The 17,246-nt window shown below is 35.7% G+C and overlaps 2 protein-coding genes across 3 annotated transcripts in view; both read left to right on the top strand.

Annotated features, from left to right (window-relative positions):
• ZNF385B (zinc finger protein 385B) overlaps positions 1 to 17,246 on the top strand; it is a 572,754-nt gene that overhangs the window by 9,698 nt on the left and 545,810 nt on the right. The gene's annotated exons all lie outside the window — the stretch shown is intronic.
• The window catches only part of CWC22 (CWC22 spliceosome-associated protein), a 63,390-nt gene that overhangs the window by 9,769 nt on the left and 36,375 nt on the right, over positions 1 to 17,246 (top strand). For both annotated transcript variants that reach the window (XM_011966295.1, XM_011966297.1), the window contains exons 2-5: positions 4,144 to 4,283; positions 9,319 to 9,386; positions 11,411 to 11,521; positions 16,204 to 16,449. In XM_011966295.1, the coding sequence (XP_011821685.1) occupies positions 4,257 to 4,283; positions 9,319 to 9,386; positions 11,411 to 11,521; positions 16,204 to 16,449 (452 nt within the window). In that variant the 5' untranslated portion in view covers positions 4,144 to 4,256. The remainder of the gene's footprint in view (positions 1 to 4,143; positions 4,284 to 9,318; positions 9,387 to 11,410; positions 11,522 to 16,203; positions 16,450 to 17,246) is intronic.

Genomic DNA, 17,246 nt, shown 5'->3' with positions numbered 1-17,246 from the left:
ATATCTTTGAGCAGATGTAAGTCGAGTAAAGTTTTGAGTTTTATGGCTCTCTAAACCTTTATAGCCATTAAAAACAGGACCTTTGGAAAGAATCATGCAATTTGGTTTCAACAGAGTCATCTTGTTGAGGCAGATGGTCCTAAAATCCAGCTGAGATAAGGGTTATCCCTACAGGGATCTCATCTTCAGGTGAGGGAGGGGGTAGCCTCTGTTTTAAATATTTTTAAAATTCTATTTTAATTTGTAGGCTTTTAAGCTATATTTTGTACATTTTTTTTTTTAGTCATTACTCTAGGAAACAGTATATATATATCCTTAACTTTTCATGTGCTACTTAGAGTCGATATTGTATCACCTCACAAAAGGTATAGAAACACTGCATAGTGTAGATCCATTTTGGTCGCTAATTCTATATACTATACATATATATACTCTGGCTACATATATTATAACCCCTTAAGACATAATTTTTGCTGTAAAGAGTCCTATGTATTTTAGATAAATTAAAATAAAACAGTATTTTGTATTTCCTGAGAAAGGTATCATTTACAGTGTTCTTCATTTCTTTCTGAAAAACAGTTTCTATCTAGTATCATTTCCCTTTAGCTTGAAGAACTTATTTTAGCATTTTTTGTAGTGCAGGTTTGCTGGTAATAAGTTCTCTTAGTTTCTCTTAGTTGTTTTTTGTTTAATCAGTAAATGTGTTCATTTTGTCTTCCTTTACAGAGTGCTTTTTCTGGAATTCTAGGTTAACTGTTTTTTATCTTTTAACACTTTTAAAAATTGTTTCACTATTTTCAAGTCTCTCTAGTTTCTTTTTCAAATTTTTTAATATAAAAATATATAGAGATGTAATTTACCATCTTTACCATGTTTAAGTGTACAGTTCAGTGGTAATAAAAACATTTATACTCCTTTTATTTCCTTCATCCTCCACACCCCACTCCCCTTTCCGGCCTCTGATAACCACCAGTCTGCTTTATCTTCATGAGATCCAGTAAGTTTTTAGCTTCATATAAGTGAGAACATGGTCTATTTAGTTTCTGATGAGAAGTCAGCAGTAATTTGAATTGTTATTTCCTTGTATATAATATGTTGTTTTTTTCTTTTCTGCTCTCAAGATTTTTCTCTTTATCTTTGGCTTTAACTATTAACCATTCTGTTAAGCGTATTCAGTGAATTTCTTATTTCATATATTTTTCAGTTTTAGAATTTGTTTGGTTCTATTTTATCGTTTCTCTTGGCTGAAATTTCCCAGGCATATTTTTCTTTGCATCGTTCCATATGTTTTAAAAACCATGCTTTAAAAACCTTGTATACTAATTCCAGGATCTGGGTCATCTCAGCATTGATCTGTTTTGATTGTCTTTCCCCTTAAGATTGGGCCACACTTTTAAAATGTTATTTTTAATTGTCTCTTGAATATTGTTATTTTTATGTTACAGAGATTCTGGTTTCCTTACATTCCTCTAAGGAGTGGTAACTTTTTAGGGAGTTAACTTCGTTGGACTTAAATTGCAAACTCTAGTCTCTTTAGCAACAATTCAAATCTTAGTTCTGTTCTTGGCAGGAATCTGTATTGTACATGCGTTGGTTCAGAGATAGAGATGTGGGAACAATTTATACCCAGCATATGGGGTTCCCCTCCACTGACTCTCTTCCCTCCTGGAGTCCCCCCTCAGTTTCCAGCAGCTGTGGTTGTCTCAGACTCTGCTTTTCATCAGTTTTAGCCACCCTTGCGTGGTACAGACTGCAGCTTGCCCTCAGACTAAAGCTATATTAAATGGGATAACTCACTCATATTACTCCTTTCTCAGGGCATCTACTCTCCTCTAGACTGAGCCTGCTTTTGTTCATTCTCCAGTGCCTTCAGGTGGATGTTGAATGTTTTGTCAGGAGTTTATGGTTGTTATCGGTGAAAGGATTGGGTTCAGTAGGAACTTCCTAGCCATTTCAGAAATGGAAGTTCAGTTATGGTTTTAAAAAACTTGTTCAGAAGTGCCACATAAACTACCCAGTGTGGCCGTGGGAATCAAAACACCCTTATTATTTAAGTTCTTAGGGGAAAATAGTGTAATTTTTCTAGATATGAAACTTTCTAGTCTCGAACCTCTCTTTCCCCTTTGAAGCACGTTTTTTATTTGACTTTTCATAACATAGGCTTATTAAGATAGTAACTCTTGCATGGTATCAGAATAGACGGTTTGAGTTAGAAGTACATGCCTCTCCTCTCTGCTACTGTCACAGAGTCTGATTTTATGAAGTGTTTTACATAACTTATTCTGGATTTTCTCAATTATTTATCTAAGGTATAGCATCCAGTAGGAAAAGTTACTCTGAAACTAAGTTCAAACAATAATGTCACAGTTGTGGGCATAATAAGGTCCTAGATAGGCTAGTCTGTGGGCATTAGGATTTAGGACCCAGAGTAATCTTTTTTTGTTGTTGTTTTTTTTTTTTTTTTTTTTTTTTTTTTTGAGATGGAGTCTTGCTCTGTCACCCAGGCTGGAGTGCAGTGACGCAATCTCGGCTTAATGTAAGCTCCGCCTCCCTGGTTCGTGCCATTCTCCTGCCTCAGCTTCCTGAGTAGCTGGGACTACAGGCACCCGCCACTAAGCCTGGCTAATTTTTTTTATTTTTTTTAGTAGAGATGGGGTTTCACCATGTTACCCAGGATGATGTCGATCTCCTGGCCTCGTGATCCACCCGCCTTGACCTCCCAAATTGCTGATACGCTTTAAAAAGATACATAAAGAAAAGATTTGAGTACAACTTGCCAGCCAAAAACAAGGTTGAGCTTTCTAAACAACTGCAACTAATTGAAGAAAGAGCCTATTAATAAGCATATTAATGTGAAGTTACTCACATTTGTCTATTTAACTATAGGCCTCGTACATAAGCAGTGATGTGCTTTAGATTGCAGTTATATTTTATAGATTGATAAGTTTGCCTTTACTAACCGTGACACCATGCCAACCATAGTAATAGAAACATTTCTTGACTTAGTAATTTGTATACATGCCCATCTACATTAAATTATAGCAGCTCTGTCTCACTTTATAATATCAAGACTATTTGTATATGTGTGCTGATGAAAAGGAATACTTAACAGGGTGTCCTTATTGTAGGTTTCTAGTTGTACATCTAACTGGTATTATAATTTAGTTATTATAATTATATTTGAAATGGCTTATCTGACTTTCAGTGTTCTCTTTTAAAAGAAAGAATTGGACCAGATAATCTGTTATACCCCTTCTGACACTGAAATTAATTTTTTTCCAGTTGTATTCAGCTATTTTGGTACTAAACACATTGCTTTCTCTGCATTCTCTGTATCTTTTAATCCTTTTATTTTGTTTTCTATTTTATTTTTGGGATTTCATTGCCTTATACTATAAACCATTTAGAGATGTACTTCCAATAAAATATTTGAATGCAAGTTCTTTGTGAACATAAGTATCAATTTAGCATCTTGCACAAAATTACTAAAATTTGCTTAGAATATTAAAAGACATCTGAAAATTTTAGATTTAATGCTGATGACTAGGTTTATTCTGAGCCAAATAGTTATCCTATGTGCATATATCTGAAGCTTTGTGCCATTAATGGATCACATTGAGACATAATTATTGTAGTTTAGCACCTTAAATTTCTATGTGGATTATATTTATTTCTTAATGATCATTATTGCAAGGATATTGGGTATTTCATTCTTAGTCTATATAGAAACATTGGATTTTTATACTCAGTTTTTACAGAGTTTCTCTTCTGTCATTGTTTCCTCAGTTTTTTTTAAAAATAATACCACACTGCTATTTTATGATGTAAGTATATATCTCCCTCACTGTGAGAACATTTTTAATAAAATTATAGGACATCTCTTTTTCAATTAACTTTTGTTCCCCCTTGGTCCTTAGAATAAAACCTATTTGCTCTCTTGTTCATGGATTTTTTTTCTACTTATATGTGTTAGGTATGCATTATTATGTGTAACTACTTAAGGATTTTTAAATTATTTAGTTATTATATTTGTTTTATAGATTTAGAAAAATAAGGCGGTCAAATGTACATTGTGTAGAAAAAAAATCATCATTTTACACACTTTATTAGTGTTAACAAAGCTTTCCTTGGTATATTTTGTAGGTGATGTTTGCAGACAGAAAAAGCAAACTGTCAAGGAATTCAGAGCATTGAGTACTTGTTCTTTGGACCAGTTTGAGGAGTCTTTGATTTATTGGACCAACTGGCAACAGACAATGAAAAGTAGTGTGGCACAGATAAAAGTAAGTGTTTGAAACTTAAAACAGAGGATGTAAACTTATAGTCAATTACCTATTATTTAAATATAAATGCATTTATGTAATTAGGACATTAGAGCCAGACAGTAGAGTGGCACTTAGATTGATGCAAAAGCAATTGCAGTTTTTGCAGTTTTAAAAACCACAATTACTTTTTGCACCAACCTAATAAATCCATCTAACTTAAACAATTTTCAATGCAGATACTTAGCTCTGTGTAAGTATTAGTGCGCCTGAGGGCAGTTGAGAGAACATACGAGAGTGTGTGTACGTGTGTGTGTGCATGTGTGTGTGTACACATGGATGCATGCATCAGGGCCTGCATATATGTTGTGAGTGATCACATGTAAAAGAAAAACAAGTGACAAACAGTGCAGGGAAATTTCTGCGTATCTGTTTACAATGTGAGCCTCTTTTTGTGTATTTCTTATGAATAGATGGTCTCTTTATTCTGTGCTGTACTTTAGACAGTGTGCGTTCATTTATCTAACAAATGCATATTGAGTTTTAGTGATTGTTCTAAGAACTTTGAACAAAATAGTGTTATATGTGTTATATGTTATATTGATCGTTATATGTTATAGTGATTGTTCTAAGAACTTTGAACAAAATAGTGAATAAAACAAATACTTGTTTTCGTGGAGTTTACATTATAGTTGTTGTAGGGAGGAGACAAATTATAAACTTGATAAGTTATATAGTATGTTAGAATGTTAAGTAATAGAATTGTCCTGTGGAGAAAAGAAGTAGAATAGGGTAGGGGGATTCAACATTGAGGGGCTGCAGTTTTAATAGAGGAGTGAGTAGAGCCCATTGAAAAGATAGCCATTTGGGCAGAGACTTGAAAATGTGAGAGTTAACTGTACCGCTATCTGGGGGAAAGAGTGTGCCTGGCAAAAGGAACAGCAAAGACAAAGAATCTAGAGTGGAGCAGGTATCAGAAGGGGAGAATTGTAGCAGGTGAGGTCAGGGCAGTAATAGGGACCAGTAATTCCATCTGCTTTCAAAACTGTTCTGCCTGTGAGTGGACTTGGCAGGAGAGCAAACTACTCAACTTCCTTCTCTTTCCAGTTGCATGGATTTAAAACCAGGACATCACTTTTTGGGCCGTTGAATCAGTAAAGGGGGAACTGTATTTTTATTTGGTTATAAATGTAGGCACTCCTCCCTTCCTCTCCTCTTACAGCTGTGCACACCTAAAGTTCCTTCTTTAATGAGAAGCAATAGATTGCAAGCTCCTTGACAGTAGGCCCTGTGGTAGGTGCTTATTAAGCTGAACTGATAGACTTGTAGAGTACGGCAGCCTCTGCTGCAATCTTTTCCAACCTCTGTCAAGTGTGAGAAGACACCCACCTCCCTGCTAGGTAGACATCCAGCCTTTGCTTGCATATCTCTTTTGGCACAGGGCTCACAGTTTCCTAAGGTAGTTCCATCTGTCAGTAACCCTTGTATATTGTTCTGAAATCAGCCTTTTGGGGGTTTGTACTCATTGGTCCATTGTTACTTAAACAGTTAATTTATTGAGGACCTAGTAGGTGGCAGGTTCTGTGTTAGGAGCTGGGGACATAAAGAAAGGAGACCTTGTGCAGAACTGGCTCTTGACAGAGCTGTGTTAGACAAGAGCACTCAGATCTTTACACTAATGCCTTTTACTCAAAGGGAGAAATGTTTAGCCTTTCTCAGACTCCTCTTTTGGTTCCTCTTAGCCTCTGCTTCTCCATGCTTCCCTCTTGTGGCCCAGATGGGTCTCCTGTGGCATTTTCTCCCCCAGCCTGTGAGTGGGTGACTTCATTTAGCATGCCCTTGACACTTAGTGTCTTGGTTCTCCCTGCCAGCTCTCTTTGGTCTGCTTCCATTTCTCTCCTTTGTGTTAGCCACAATGGGTCCACTAGCTGGGTTGATGCTCATTCTTTCTTTAGGTGAAGCTCAGCTCTTCCTTTGATGTTCTGAGGACTCACCTGTTAGGTTCATAAGGCTTCAACTGAGAATCCCCTGTTTTTGCCTTGAACCTTACTGGAGCTTCCTTAGCAAGCTCCCTACCTCTTCCAGCCCCTCCTCCCTCTTTCTCTTAAAGTCTAATGGATCCTGAAAGCCACTGGACTCAGGCTTCTTGTTCCCCTTGTCTCCTTATACTGCTCTCTCTGCGTTGTTGGAGACTATGAGTTATTGCATGATGTCATCATATTTGTTTTGCTTCATGAACAATTTATAAAAATTTTAAAGGTAATTCTGACTGTATAGTATTTTCAACTACTGCACTGACTTACAATCTAAACTCTGTGATAAAAGAAATGGGAAATTCAAGTTCTTAATATTTGATTCATACCCAAAAGTGATTTTTAACTTGGTGAAATCCTATTCATCTACCAAAGCCAAATTCAAGTCCCGGTTTTCCCACTTTCATCCCTTAGCACTCTATGCTACAGTGATTGTTTCCTACTCAAGATCTCCTTTTAGCACTTAGTATGTGTGCCAGTCATTTGTTACTTGATCATATTTATGAAATCCTTCTTCTTCACAACTTCAATATTTTTGGTCTCTTCCTCTTGCTCACAACAGATGTTGCGGAGATGTGTTAAAAATCATTAGCACAGAATTGGGGCCTTCTCCTTAATGTAATCAAAATAATTTTTTTGACTTGTAAAAGAAAAAGGAGGTAATGCAGTTTTATTGTTCTCTGTCTTCTCCCCTCTCCTCTCCCCCGCCACCCCCCGCCACCTTCTTCTTCTGCCTCTCTCTCTCTCTCTCTCTCTCTCTCTCTGTCTCTCTGTCTTACTCACTCTCATTTTGGGGAACATATAATCTGATGTGTTTAATTATGGAAATTTTTATAAGCCTCTCTGTCTCCTACAAGACAAGCTCCTTGGCCTTTCTTATGTATTGTAACCTTCAGAATGTCTACACAGGAAGGACTATGTTTTGTAATAAATGATCAGTATAAATACTATATTTTATGTTACTGTTGAATTTAATGAATCTCATGCTGTTTATTTGACTTAAGAACTTTATGTGAAGTTTTATGGAAACCTATGTCATATATATTGAACAATTCTATTTCACGGTGTTGCTAAGTGAAATAAGTTTTAAAACTTTCTTACATTAGACACAGAATTTTAAAATGGTTGAATTTAGTGCAGAGTAACAGCTAAACTATGGTTACTTTAAATCATCAATTTGATTACATGCTTATTCACCTATATAGATTAGGTAGTGGATACTATTAAAAAAATTCAATAGTTAATGAGACTGTTTTGCATTGTACTTGTGATTATGTTAGACTCAAACTGCTATTAATTAGATAGTCATAAAATCAGAGGAAGTTGGATCTTATATTTCTACTCAGAATAATTTTCTATTTTAAAATATATCCTTTCTGCATTAAGGAGGCAAGCACGTAAGTTTGCAGAATAGTTACTCATTGTTTGATTTAGTTTATCTTAGATTTCAAGATTAAGGTATGTTAAATGCTATTTTTCTTTACAGTATGGTTAATTAAAATTATTTTAATTCTTAAAAAAAGGCTTGTCAGTATTTGAATGTTGACCAGTTATATTAAAAATTTTACCTACATACAGAGGTAAACATTTTGGTTCCTTAATGTATTTGGATTTTTTAATTAGGATATAGTCTCAAACTGGATGGTTCACATCTCTGTCTCATGTCAATCTCATGTTACATGAAGTTACTTATTTGTATATTGATAGGAGATAGGAGGTACAAATCTTTTTTCAAAAGATTTGGAATAGTGCTTATACCCTAAAGTAATGTTGTTCGATTCCCTAGAACCTAGCACAGTATAATACATATCAGACACTCAATTGATGTTTGTTGAAAACAAAAACGAATTTTTTTAAATTTTTTATTTTATTTTTATTTTTTTGAGAGACAGTGTCTCGCTGTCTCACTCTGTTGCCCAGACTGGAGTGCAGTGGCGCGATCTCGGCTCACTACAATCTCTGCCTCCTGGATTCATGCCATTTTCCTGCCTCAACCTTCTGAGTAGCTGGGACTACAGGTGCCCGCCACCACGTCTGGCTAATTTTTTTGTATTTTTTAGTAGAGATGGTATTTCACCATGTTAGCCAGGATGGTCTCGATCTCTTGACCTCATGATCTGCCCACCTTGGCCTCCCAAAATGCTGGGATTGCAGGCATGAGCCACTGCGCCCGGCCAAAAATGAACTTTTATAAACATGTTAGAGTCAGTTTCTTCCCGCTATTTTACCCGGTACTGAAGTTGTGGTTTTCATAAGCCAACGGAGATAGGAGGTAAGTACAATATCGTGGCTGAGGCAAGAAGATCACTTGAGCCTGGGTGATTGAGTCTGCAGTGAGCCGTGATTGTGCCACTACACTCCAGCCTGGGCAACAGAGCGAGACCCTGTCTCAAAAAATAATAATAATAATAAAAATTACAACTTACTACATAGAAGTAAAATATAAACTAGGTGTCATCGAAAATTTGAGAATTATCTTTTTCTACTTTGAATTGTTTTGGCTAGAAAGAAGTATTTGGTCCAGCAAAGGCGTAAGAATGATACAATTAATTTTAGGGACTCCATGGAAAGGATCGGGGAAGGGAGCGGTGGCGGTTAGGGATAAAAGGTTACACATTGGGGTACAGTGTACATTATTCATGTGATGGGTGCAGCACAGTCTCAGAAATCACCACTAAAGAACTTAACCGTGTAACCAGACGCCACCTGTTCCCCATAAAACTATTGAAATAAAAAATAAAATAAAAAGAAATAAAAAATAAAAAGAAATAGAAAAAAAAAAAGAAGTATTCGGTCCATAATGAAAACAGGTGCCTGCCACAGACAGGCCCATCTGGGATGGTCTGAAAATTTCGTTTTATCTTACAGATTGTTTAGGTTACATGAATTATTTTTAATGATTTAAAAAATGTTTTGATATAATTTCTAAAGTACTTCCAACTTTCTAAGCCATGTGTTTCAGTCTATGTTTTTTAACATAAATAATTTTTGGAATGTTTTCTCCTTTTTTTCCTCTTTTAAAGCCTTCTTCTGGTCATGACAGAAGGGAAAACCTTAATTCATATCAGAAGAACTCCTCTCCAGAAGACAGGTAAATAGTTTAATGTGCTCTGAATGCAATGTAAATTTTTTTTTTTTTTGAGATGGAGTCTCGCTGTGCTGCACAGGCTGGAGTGCAGTGGTGCACGGTCTCTGCTCACCGCAAGCTCCGCCTCCTGGGTTCACGCCATTCTCCTGCCTCAGCCTCCCAAGTAGCTGGGACTACAGGTGCCCGCCTCCACGCCCAGCTAATTTTTTGTACTTTTTTTAGTAGAGACGGGGTTTCACCATGTTAGCCAGGATAGTCTCGATCTCCTGACCTCATGATCCGCCCGCCTCGGCCGCAATGTAAATTTTTATAGTAAGGTTTATGTAATAATTTAGCTCTTAGATTTCTGATTTTAGGGTGGATAACTTCTTTTTAATGGTTTTATAGTCAATATTACTTGAATGGGCTGTAGGAGAAATCATCCTTAAATGACTCTTCTAGGAGTTTCTAGTAAATAATTACAGATATTATGTAATTTTATATGAAAGGGAGTAATTTTTAATGTTTCAAATACTAATGGAATGAAAGTGTAAAATGGAAATCTGAGTTGAAATTACACTATTTAGAAGTGCTGCTTTTGCTACTGTCAGTATTATCCCTTACGTGTACATAGCTCTGTATTGTCTTCAAAATGTTTTTATATAGATTTTATCAGGGGTCCCCAACTCCCAGAGCCATGGACCAGGCCACACAGCAAGAGGTGAGCAGCAGGCCTGCCAGCATTCCTGCCTGAGCTCCACCTCCTGTCAGATCACCTGTGGCATTCCATTCTCATAAAAGCACAAACCCTATTGTGAACTGCGCATGCGAGGGATCTAGGTTGTGTGTTCCTTATTAGAATTTAATGCCTGATGATCTGAGGTGGAGCAGTTTCATCCTGAAACCATCCCCTCACCCGCCACCATCTGTGGAAAAATTGTCTTCCACAAAACTGGTCCCCGGTGCCAAAAAGGTTTGGGACTGCTGGATTATATCATATTATAATTATGTTAAGATCAGCGATCCAAAAATGTTACCATTAATGTGCATTATGAATTCATATTAGCATTATAATTATCTCATTTATGATCATTGAGAGACCATTAAGCATATGGTCTATTAAAAATAATGACTGTAAATGTATTTTTTTATGCCCATTAAAAATAATTTATGAAGGAAGAAGCACCCTTCAGACTTTCTTTCAGTTGTCTAAGCTTTCTTACTCCATATGTACTTTGTTATTCTACTCTGCTAAATATCTCTAAAAACTTTGCTTTGTGAACATCAAGTTAATTGTCCTGATTCATGATTACTTACTACCTTTCACCAACTGCCTACTCCTTATATATTAAAAAAAAAAATAATAATAACTCTTTACACACAGACACATACACAGGTATATGTGTATATAACTTAATTGTAGATGTGTATATAAAATATGGATTATGTTACTATATATCTATTATGTATATGTTTAACTTCTCTTAAGGTTTTCTGATTTTATTGACTTTTAAGATTCAAATAATAGATCTGATGCTATCCATCCTTGTTTGCTAATAATTTCAATCCATTCTCATTGCTATCCAATAATGCATTTTAAAATTAACAGCTGATGAATATGATCTTTTGGTATGGAATTAAACTGATCCTTATGGAGGCCAACCAGTGACATTGGTCTCATACATTCAGTATTTTGATAAACAAGCCAACTAAGCAAAAGCAGTCATTTTTGGATAGTCTTTTTCATGCTAACTATATATGATATCCAGATATATGTCTCCTACTAAGAACAAAGTGAATCAGGATAATTCACTAAACAAATAAGTTTGGTTAAGTGAATCCTAGGAGTTGTTTTGCTGTGTACAAACTGAAAGCTTTTGTAATTCTGATGGAATGAATGGGTGTTAGCAAAATGAACTGTTAAGAACAGTTTGACAAGATGTTGTTCAGTCAGAGAGTTGCTTTGCCCTTACCAATGTATGACTTTCCTAAATATTTATAACATAGTTGTTTTTAATTTGCAACTTGATTTTCTTATTTTATGTTAGATATGCAGAACAAGAAAGATCCCCCCGGGATAGAGATTACTTTGATTACAGCAGATCAGACTATGAGCATTCAAGAAGAGGACATTCTTATGATAGTAGCATGGAGTCACGGTTAGTGTTGGGAATGTCTAACTTGTAGAAAATTATATTTGTTTAAACTTTCTTTATGCTATATTTATAATAAAACCAAAAAAAATAGTAGCCAATATTAATTGGATGTTCTTAGGTGCCAGGCTTTCTAATAAGGCTTCATGTGAATTAACTTGTTATTGCAGCAAATATGTGAAGTAGATACTATTATGTCTGCTTTACAACTGAAGAAACTGAGGCCTAGAGAAGTTTAGTAATTCGTTCATGTTGTGAAACATAATAGTGGCAAGCCCAAGTCTGTCTGACTCTAAAGCCCAAGCTCAGTCATTATATTGTACTGCAAGAGGGGTTAGCTTATGTGATTTTTTGAGATTTTTTACTAAATGAAAGAAATTGATATTGTATGATATAGAGTGGTCTAAAGTTCCTTTCCTGCATAATGGCAGAGGGACATTGAGACTAAAGTTTCCAATTTGTAGTTTTTTTCTACATGTAAAGGATTCTTACTTGAGCTTTAGAGAACTTGGTTACCCACCTTTCCTCTGGCTAACAAGACTTACAAGATTTACTTGGTTGAGAAATGGGCAGGGGAACTGAATGGAAGGCAGATAGCAAGAAACATTGGAATGAGAGTGTTTGGAAACTCTTAGGGGTAATATTTAAGAAGAGTCAGACATTAAGTGCCATTCACATTTCATTGAAAACTTGGCAGAGTATTATAACCCCTTGTTATTGATTTGTATTTATTTTCAATTCTTTTTCTCTCTTGTAGAAATTAGTAATAGTTTTTACAATGAGAATACATTGGTCCCCACTTATCCATGGGGAATGTGTTCCAGGACGCCAGTGGATGCCTGAAACTGCGGATAATACCTGAACCATATATATACTATGTTTTTTCCAATACATACATACTTATGATAAAGTTTAATTTATAAATTAGGCATAGTGAAAGATTAACAACAGTAACTAATACTAAAATAGAACAATTATAAGAATATACTCTAATAAAAATTGTGTGAATGTGGTCTCCCTCTCTCAAAATATCTTATTGTACTGTAGTCACTTATTTTTGGACTGTTGGTTAACCACTGGTAGCGGAAGCCTTGGAAAGTGAAACCACAGGTAAGGGGTGACTACTGTGTTAGAAAGATGTCGGCGTTTTAAACATTCCCTTTAAAACTTCACTAAAGGGCCTCTGTGTTTGCTCAGAAGAAAGTATAATGGAATTAAAAGTTACTTAGTACCTGTGGGGAGAGACTCTCCAGGTAGAAGTAATGGTAGTCTCAAAGAAAGTAGTGAGACAGATACTTGAGATGCTCAATATAGGGAAGAGATGTTAACTAGAATTCTGCAGATGGACATACTCTCAAGTACTTAAAACAGAAGTCACTATATGGGGAGTATTCCCTTAACTTGCATGTATCTTAGCTTAGGAGAGAAGTAGTGATGCAGACAATTTCTAGGTCATTTGAAATTGACTTTAGAATGTCTATATTTTAGACTTTTTAATGAGGCAGTGTTGCATAGTAGAAAGAGAATAGTCTCCATGTACATGCAGATTAGAGTTCAAGTTTTAGTTACTAGTTATGGAAATTTGGTGACATTTCTTAACAGATTTCTTCTGAGCCTCAGTTTCCTCATCTATAAGATGATGATAATGTGCATCTTGTCTGGTTGTTTAGGTTTAAAAATAGTATCTGTCCTACTACCATGTCTGAACATAGTAGATACTAAAAAAATTATAACTTATTTAAAATATTAGTTTCTTGAGCATATCAGTTTGAGTAGTGATAAGCGGCGAACCGTTGGGACTTTATATAGAAAACAGTGGAAGAGTTCAGGTGAACTATTGTTGAACGTGGTCGATTCTGAATGTATTTCTAATTAATCTTGCAAAATTAACATTATTTTAGTATTTTATAAAGGAACTCTGATTTGTCTCTCTAACAACCATTTTCATTATCCCTTCAAAGACAACTTTCTGCCTTTGTCGTTGTTTTCATAAAACCAGCTTTCTCCTGATTTTCCTGTATTCCCTTATTAGTCATCTAGTTTCCAAAACTTGACTCTCATGTTTTATTGTTCACTAAGATCTATATCTTTTTTGATGTTTCTCAGATATTATCCACCCCTTTACCACCAATGTTATATCCCCCACAGGAATTTTGACCAAATTCCTCTGCAGTTTGAAGTTTGGAGCTAAGCACATTCTTTGATATCTACAGCCAAAAATTTCCTACTCATCACTTTCTAGTATATACCTAATCCTATAATGTCAGATTATATTAACCTTCAAAATCCAGGCTTGTCTACTGCCACCTTAGTGAAAACAACTACTATAACCATAATTGGTAAGCTAAGCTTTTTGCATATTTTCCCAAATACTGTTAAAACTCTTAGAAACTAGATACTATTTTTTCCAATTTACAAATAAGGAAATGGCTTTGAGTTTATTAAATAGCTTACCTGAGGTTGCGTTTAAACATCTGGTAGATGTTGAAACTGGAATTTGAACTCAGTTCTGGCTCCAAAGCCCATGTCTTTTTCACAATCCCTGACTGTACTACTTCAGTATAACTCTATGTTAGGTCTAGTATACAAAAATGAAGTCTCATGTTATCCACACAGTCACACTGTGAAGTCAGCAGGCTAGGTATTATGCAGAACATAAAGGCTAACAGTCCAAAAATGTTTCTGTTTAGACTCTTAGAATATTTTGTTACTTCTGCACTTTACAAACACAGTGATGGTAAGGATCTGATTTTCTCAGCCAGCTATCTCTCTCACCTGATACTTCTCAGAAGAATCATAACCAATCTCAGGAAATCCCTGCTGTGTCTACTCTCTTGGAACATGTATATTCACAAGAAGAAGCAACTCAGTTGCAAATTAGTGCAGAGAATTTAGAGCATCTGCCTTTGTGACTAATTGAGGTTTATATTTGAAATCACTCTTTCCCCTGTCTGTTCACTCTTGGTATATACAGATTGTGTGTCCTCCCTAGGAGTCATTTAAGTCTCTTATACTTCAGTTTCAAAACTGTTCACTTGACCCAGCAATCTCATTACTGGGTATATACCCAAAAGAATATAAATAATTATATTATAAAGACACATGCATGTGTATATTCATCACAGCGCTGTTCACAATAGCAAAGCCATAGAATCTACCTAAGTGCCCATCAGTGATAGACTGGATAAAGGAATTATGGTACTTATACAGGAATACTATGCAGCCATAAAAAAGAATGAGATTATGTTCTTTGCAGGGACATGGATGGAGCTAGAGGCCATTATCCTTAACTAACACAGGAACTGAAAACCAAATAGCACACGTTCTCATTTATAAGTGGGAGCTAAATTATGAGAACACATTAACACATGGAGAACAACACACACTGGGGCCTTATGGAAGGTGAAGGGAGGGTGGAGGGTGGGAAGAAGAAGAGGATCACAAAAAACAACTAATGAGTACTAGGCTTAATACTTGGGTGACAAAATAATCTATACAGCAAACCCCCATGACACAAGACACAAGGTTACCTATGTAATAAACCTGCACTTATACCCCTGAACTTAAAATAAAAGTAAACAAACAGAAAATACCTGTTCCTCCACAGCTACCTGGGAAGATGACTGCTTTTCAATCTCCATGTAGGTTCTATTACTATGTATTTAAAAAGACCATCTCAAACATACCCCTTAGATTTAGCTAAAATCTATCCCATAGTTTCCTGGTAATGCAGTGATAATATGAAATTTACTTCTATTTACTGTGTCATATAACTCATGGTTACCCAAAATATGAATAGAATGATCTGAGTTTCCAAGGCAATATATGTAAAAAACAGCTCAGTGGATAAACTTTGCTGTGGGGAAAGGTCGCAAAAAGCAAGGATTCGTTCTTTCCTGTTAGTTCTTGATGGTTTCAGAGAACTATACCTTGATTGTTTTAAAAGCCTTAGCTTAAGAAAGGATAATCAGGTACTTTGGTAGGGAAGATTTATTGTGGCTAGAAAAATTTTTCCCCCCACATTGTCTCAAATAAGCAGAAGCTTCCGATATTCTGAGATTTCTAATAAAAATATTAATTCTATCAAGAAACAATTTCAAATACTATATTCTATAGCAGTCTTACAACTAAAGTAACCACTATTGAAGATTAACTCTGGTTTCTTCTCCTTTATACAATTTGTCATAAACACCACAGGCTAATTTGTCTTCTTAAAACACTCCTTTCATAAAAGCCACTCTCCTACTCAGAAACTTTTAATGATTTCCCATCACCTCCAGTCAAAAACCTTCAAGTCTTTTGCATATGTTTTAAGATTTTAGTCTAACTTTAACTCATCTTTCCAACTACCATCACACATAATTCTTTGTTTCCTGATTATGCTACTCATTCTGACCTTAGCACCCCTGCTCAGTCTTTCAATAGTTATTCCCTCTTCTACTCGTTGCAGAATGCCATCCTTCCTCTCCCCTTCCTCCTCCCGACTTGCCCCCAGTGTAAATCCTGTCAAGCTTTCAGGACCTAGTTTGTTGAATTTTCTTTGTGAAGCACTTTCTCACCGTTCTAAACCACTTTTCCTAGTCTGAATTTGTGGGACCCACTTATGGTCTCACTCATTTGTGTGCAGTTAATTGTTAAGAGTGTATTTTATATTGTCTCTTCTGCTCTTAAAAAAATTTGTATTACAGAAGCAGGGACCGAGAAAAACGCAGAGAAAGAGAAAGAGATATGGATCGGAAAAGGTCCCGGAAATCCCCATCTCCTGGGAGGAGAAACCCAGAAACATCAGTAACTCAGAGTTCCTCTGCTCAGGATGAACCTACTACAAAGAAAAAGAAGGATGAGCTGGATCCTCTTCTTACTCGCACTGGTGGAGCATATATTCCCCCTGCAAAGCTCAGGATGATGCAGGAACAGATTACAGATAAAAACAGGCATGTTGATATCAATCAGTATATAAAGCCATTATATTGTCATTGAAAAATAAGTCAGCTATGGTTTAATGAACCCTGGCTCTTGAGAATTTACATTAGTCTTCAATGATAGAGACCTAAAATTAGAGACCTCTTTACTTCATAGCTCCATTGGAGAGCCACACACCACTTGCCCTTATATTAGCTCATTACTTTTTGTTTTTTTGCATGAATGAATTAAAAAGTTTGAGGAAAAGATTGCTTACCATTTTTATAGTATTTTCAAACTATTGTTCCTTTCATAGTTTCATGGATGCATTCCTATTGATAATGTTTATTTTTTGTAGAAAAGATTAATATTGACATTTTAGTTCTAAAATTGACTTTTCCTGTTGTAAACCAGGAGTCAGCAAACTTTTTCTGTAAAAGCCCAGCTAAAGCAGGTGGGCAGCTGCATTTGGCTTATGGGTGTAGTTTGCCGACCTCTGTACTCATCTATAAAACCGAAGCTGGCAGTTATCGCTTTTTGTACATTTTCTTTAGCCCACAATATCTTAGACTATACATTTTTGCTACTCTAAGGCAGACAGACAAAATTTATATATGAACAGTCACACTTAAAACACTCCTCCTTCCCTTTTCAGAGTAATTGAGATGGTGAGGAGCTATTTAGGAAAGTACAGCTAAGTTTTTAAGGTATTTTCTCTAATAGGATAAGTTGATAACTAGGGAAAGTATGGTCCCAGATTGAGATGATTATTCAGTTGCCAGATAACTAGTTAAAAGATTGGGAAAGAAGGTATTAATAGTTATAATTT

The sequence above is a fragment of the Mandrillus leucophaeus genome, unplaced genomic scaffold (genome assembly GCF_000951045.1).
Source record: "Mandrillus leucophaeus isolate KB7577 unplaced genomic scaffold, Mleu.le_1.0 Scaffold754, whole genome shotgun sequence".
In the NCBI taxonomy this organism is placed as follows: Eukaryota; Metazoa; Chordata; class Mammalia; order Primates; family Cercopithecidae; genus Mandrillus; species Mandrillus leucophaeus.
Note: the sequence above shows the minus strand (reverse complement) of the source record. Positions and strands in the feature narration are given on the sequence as shown.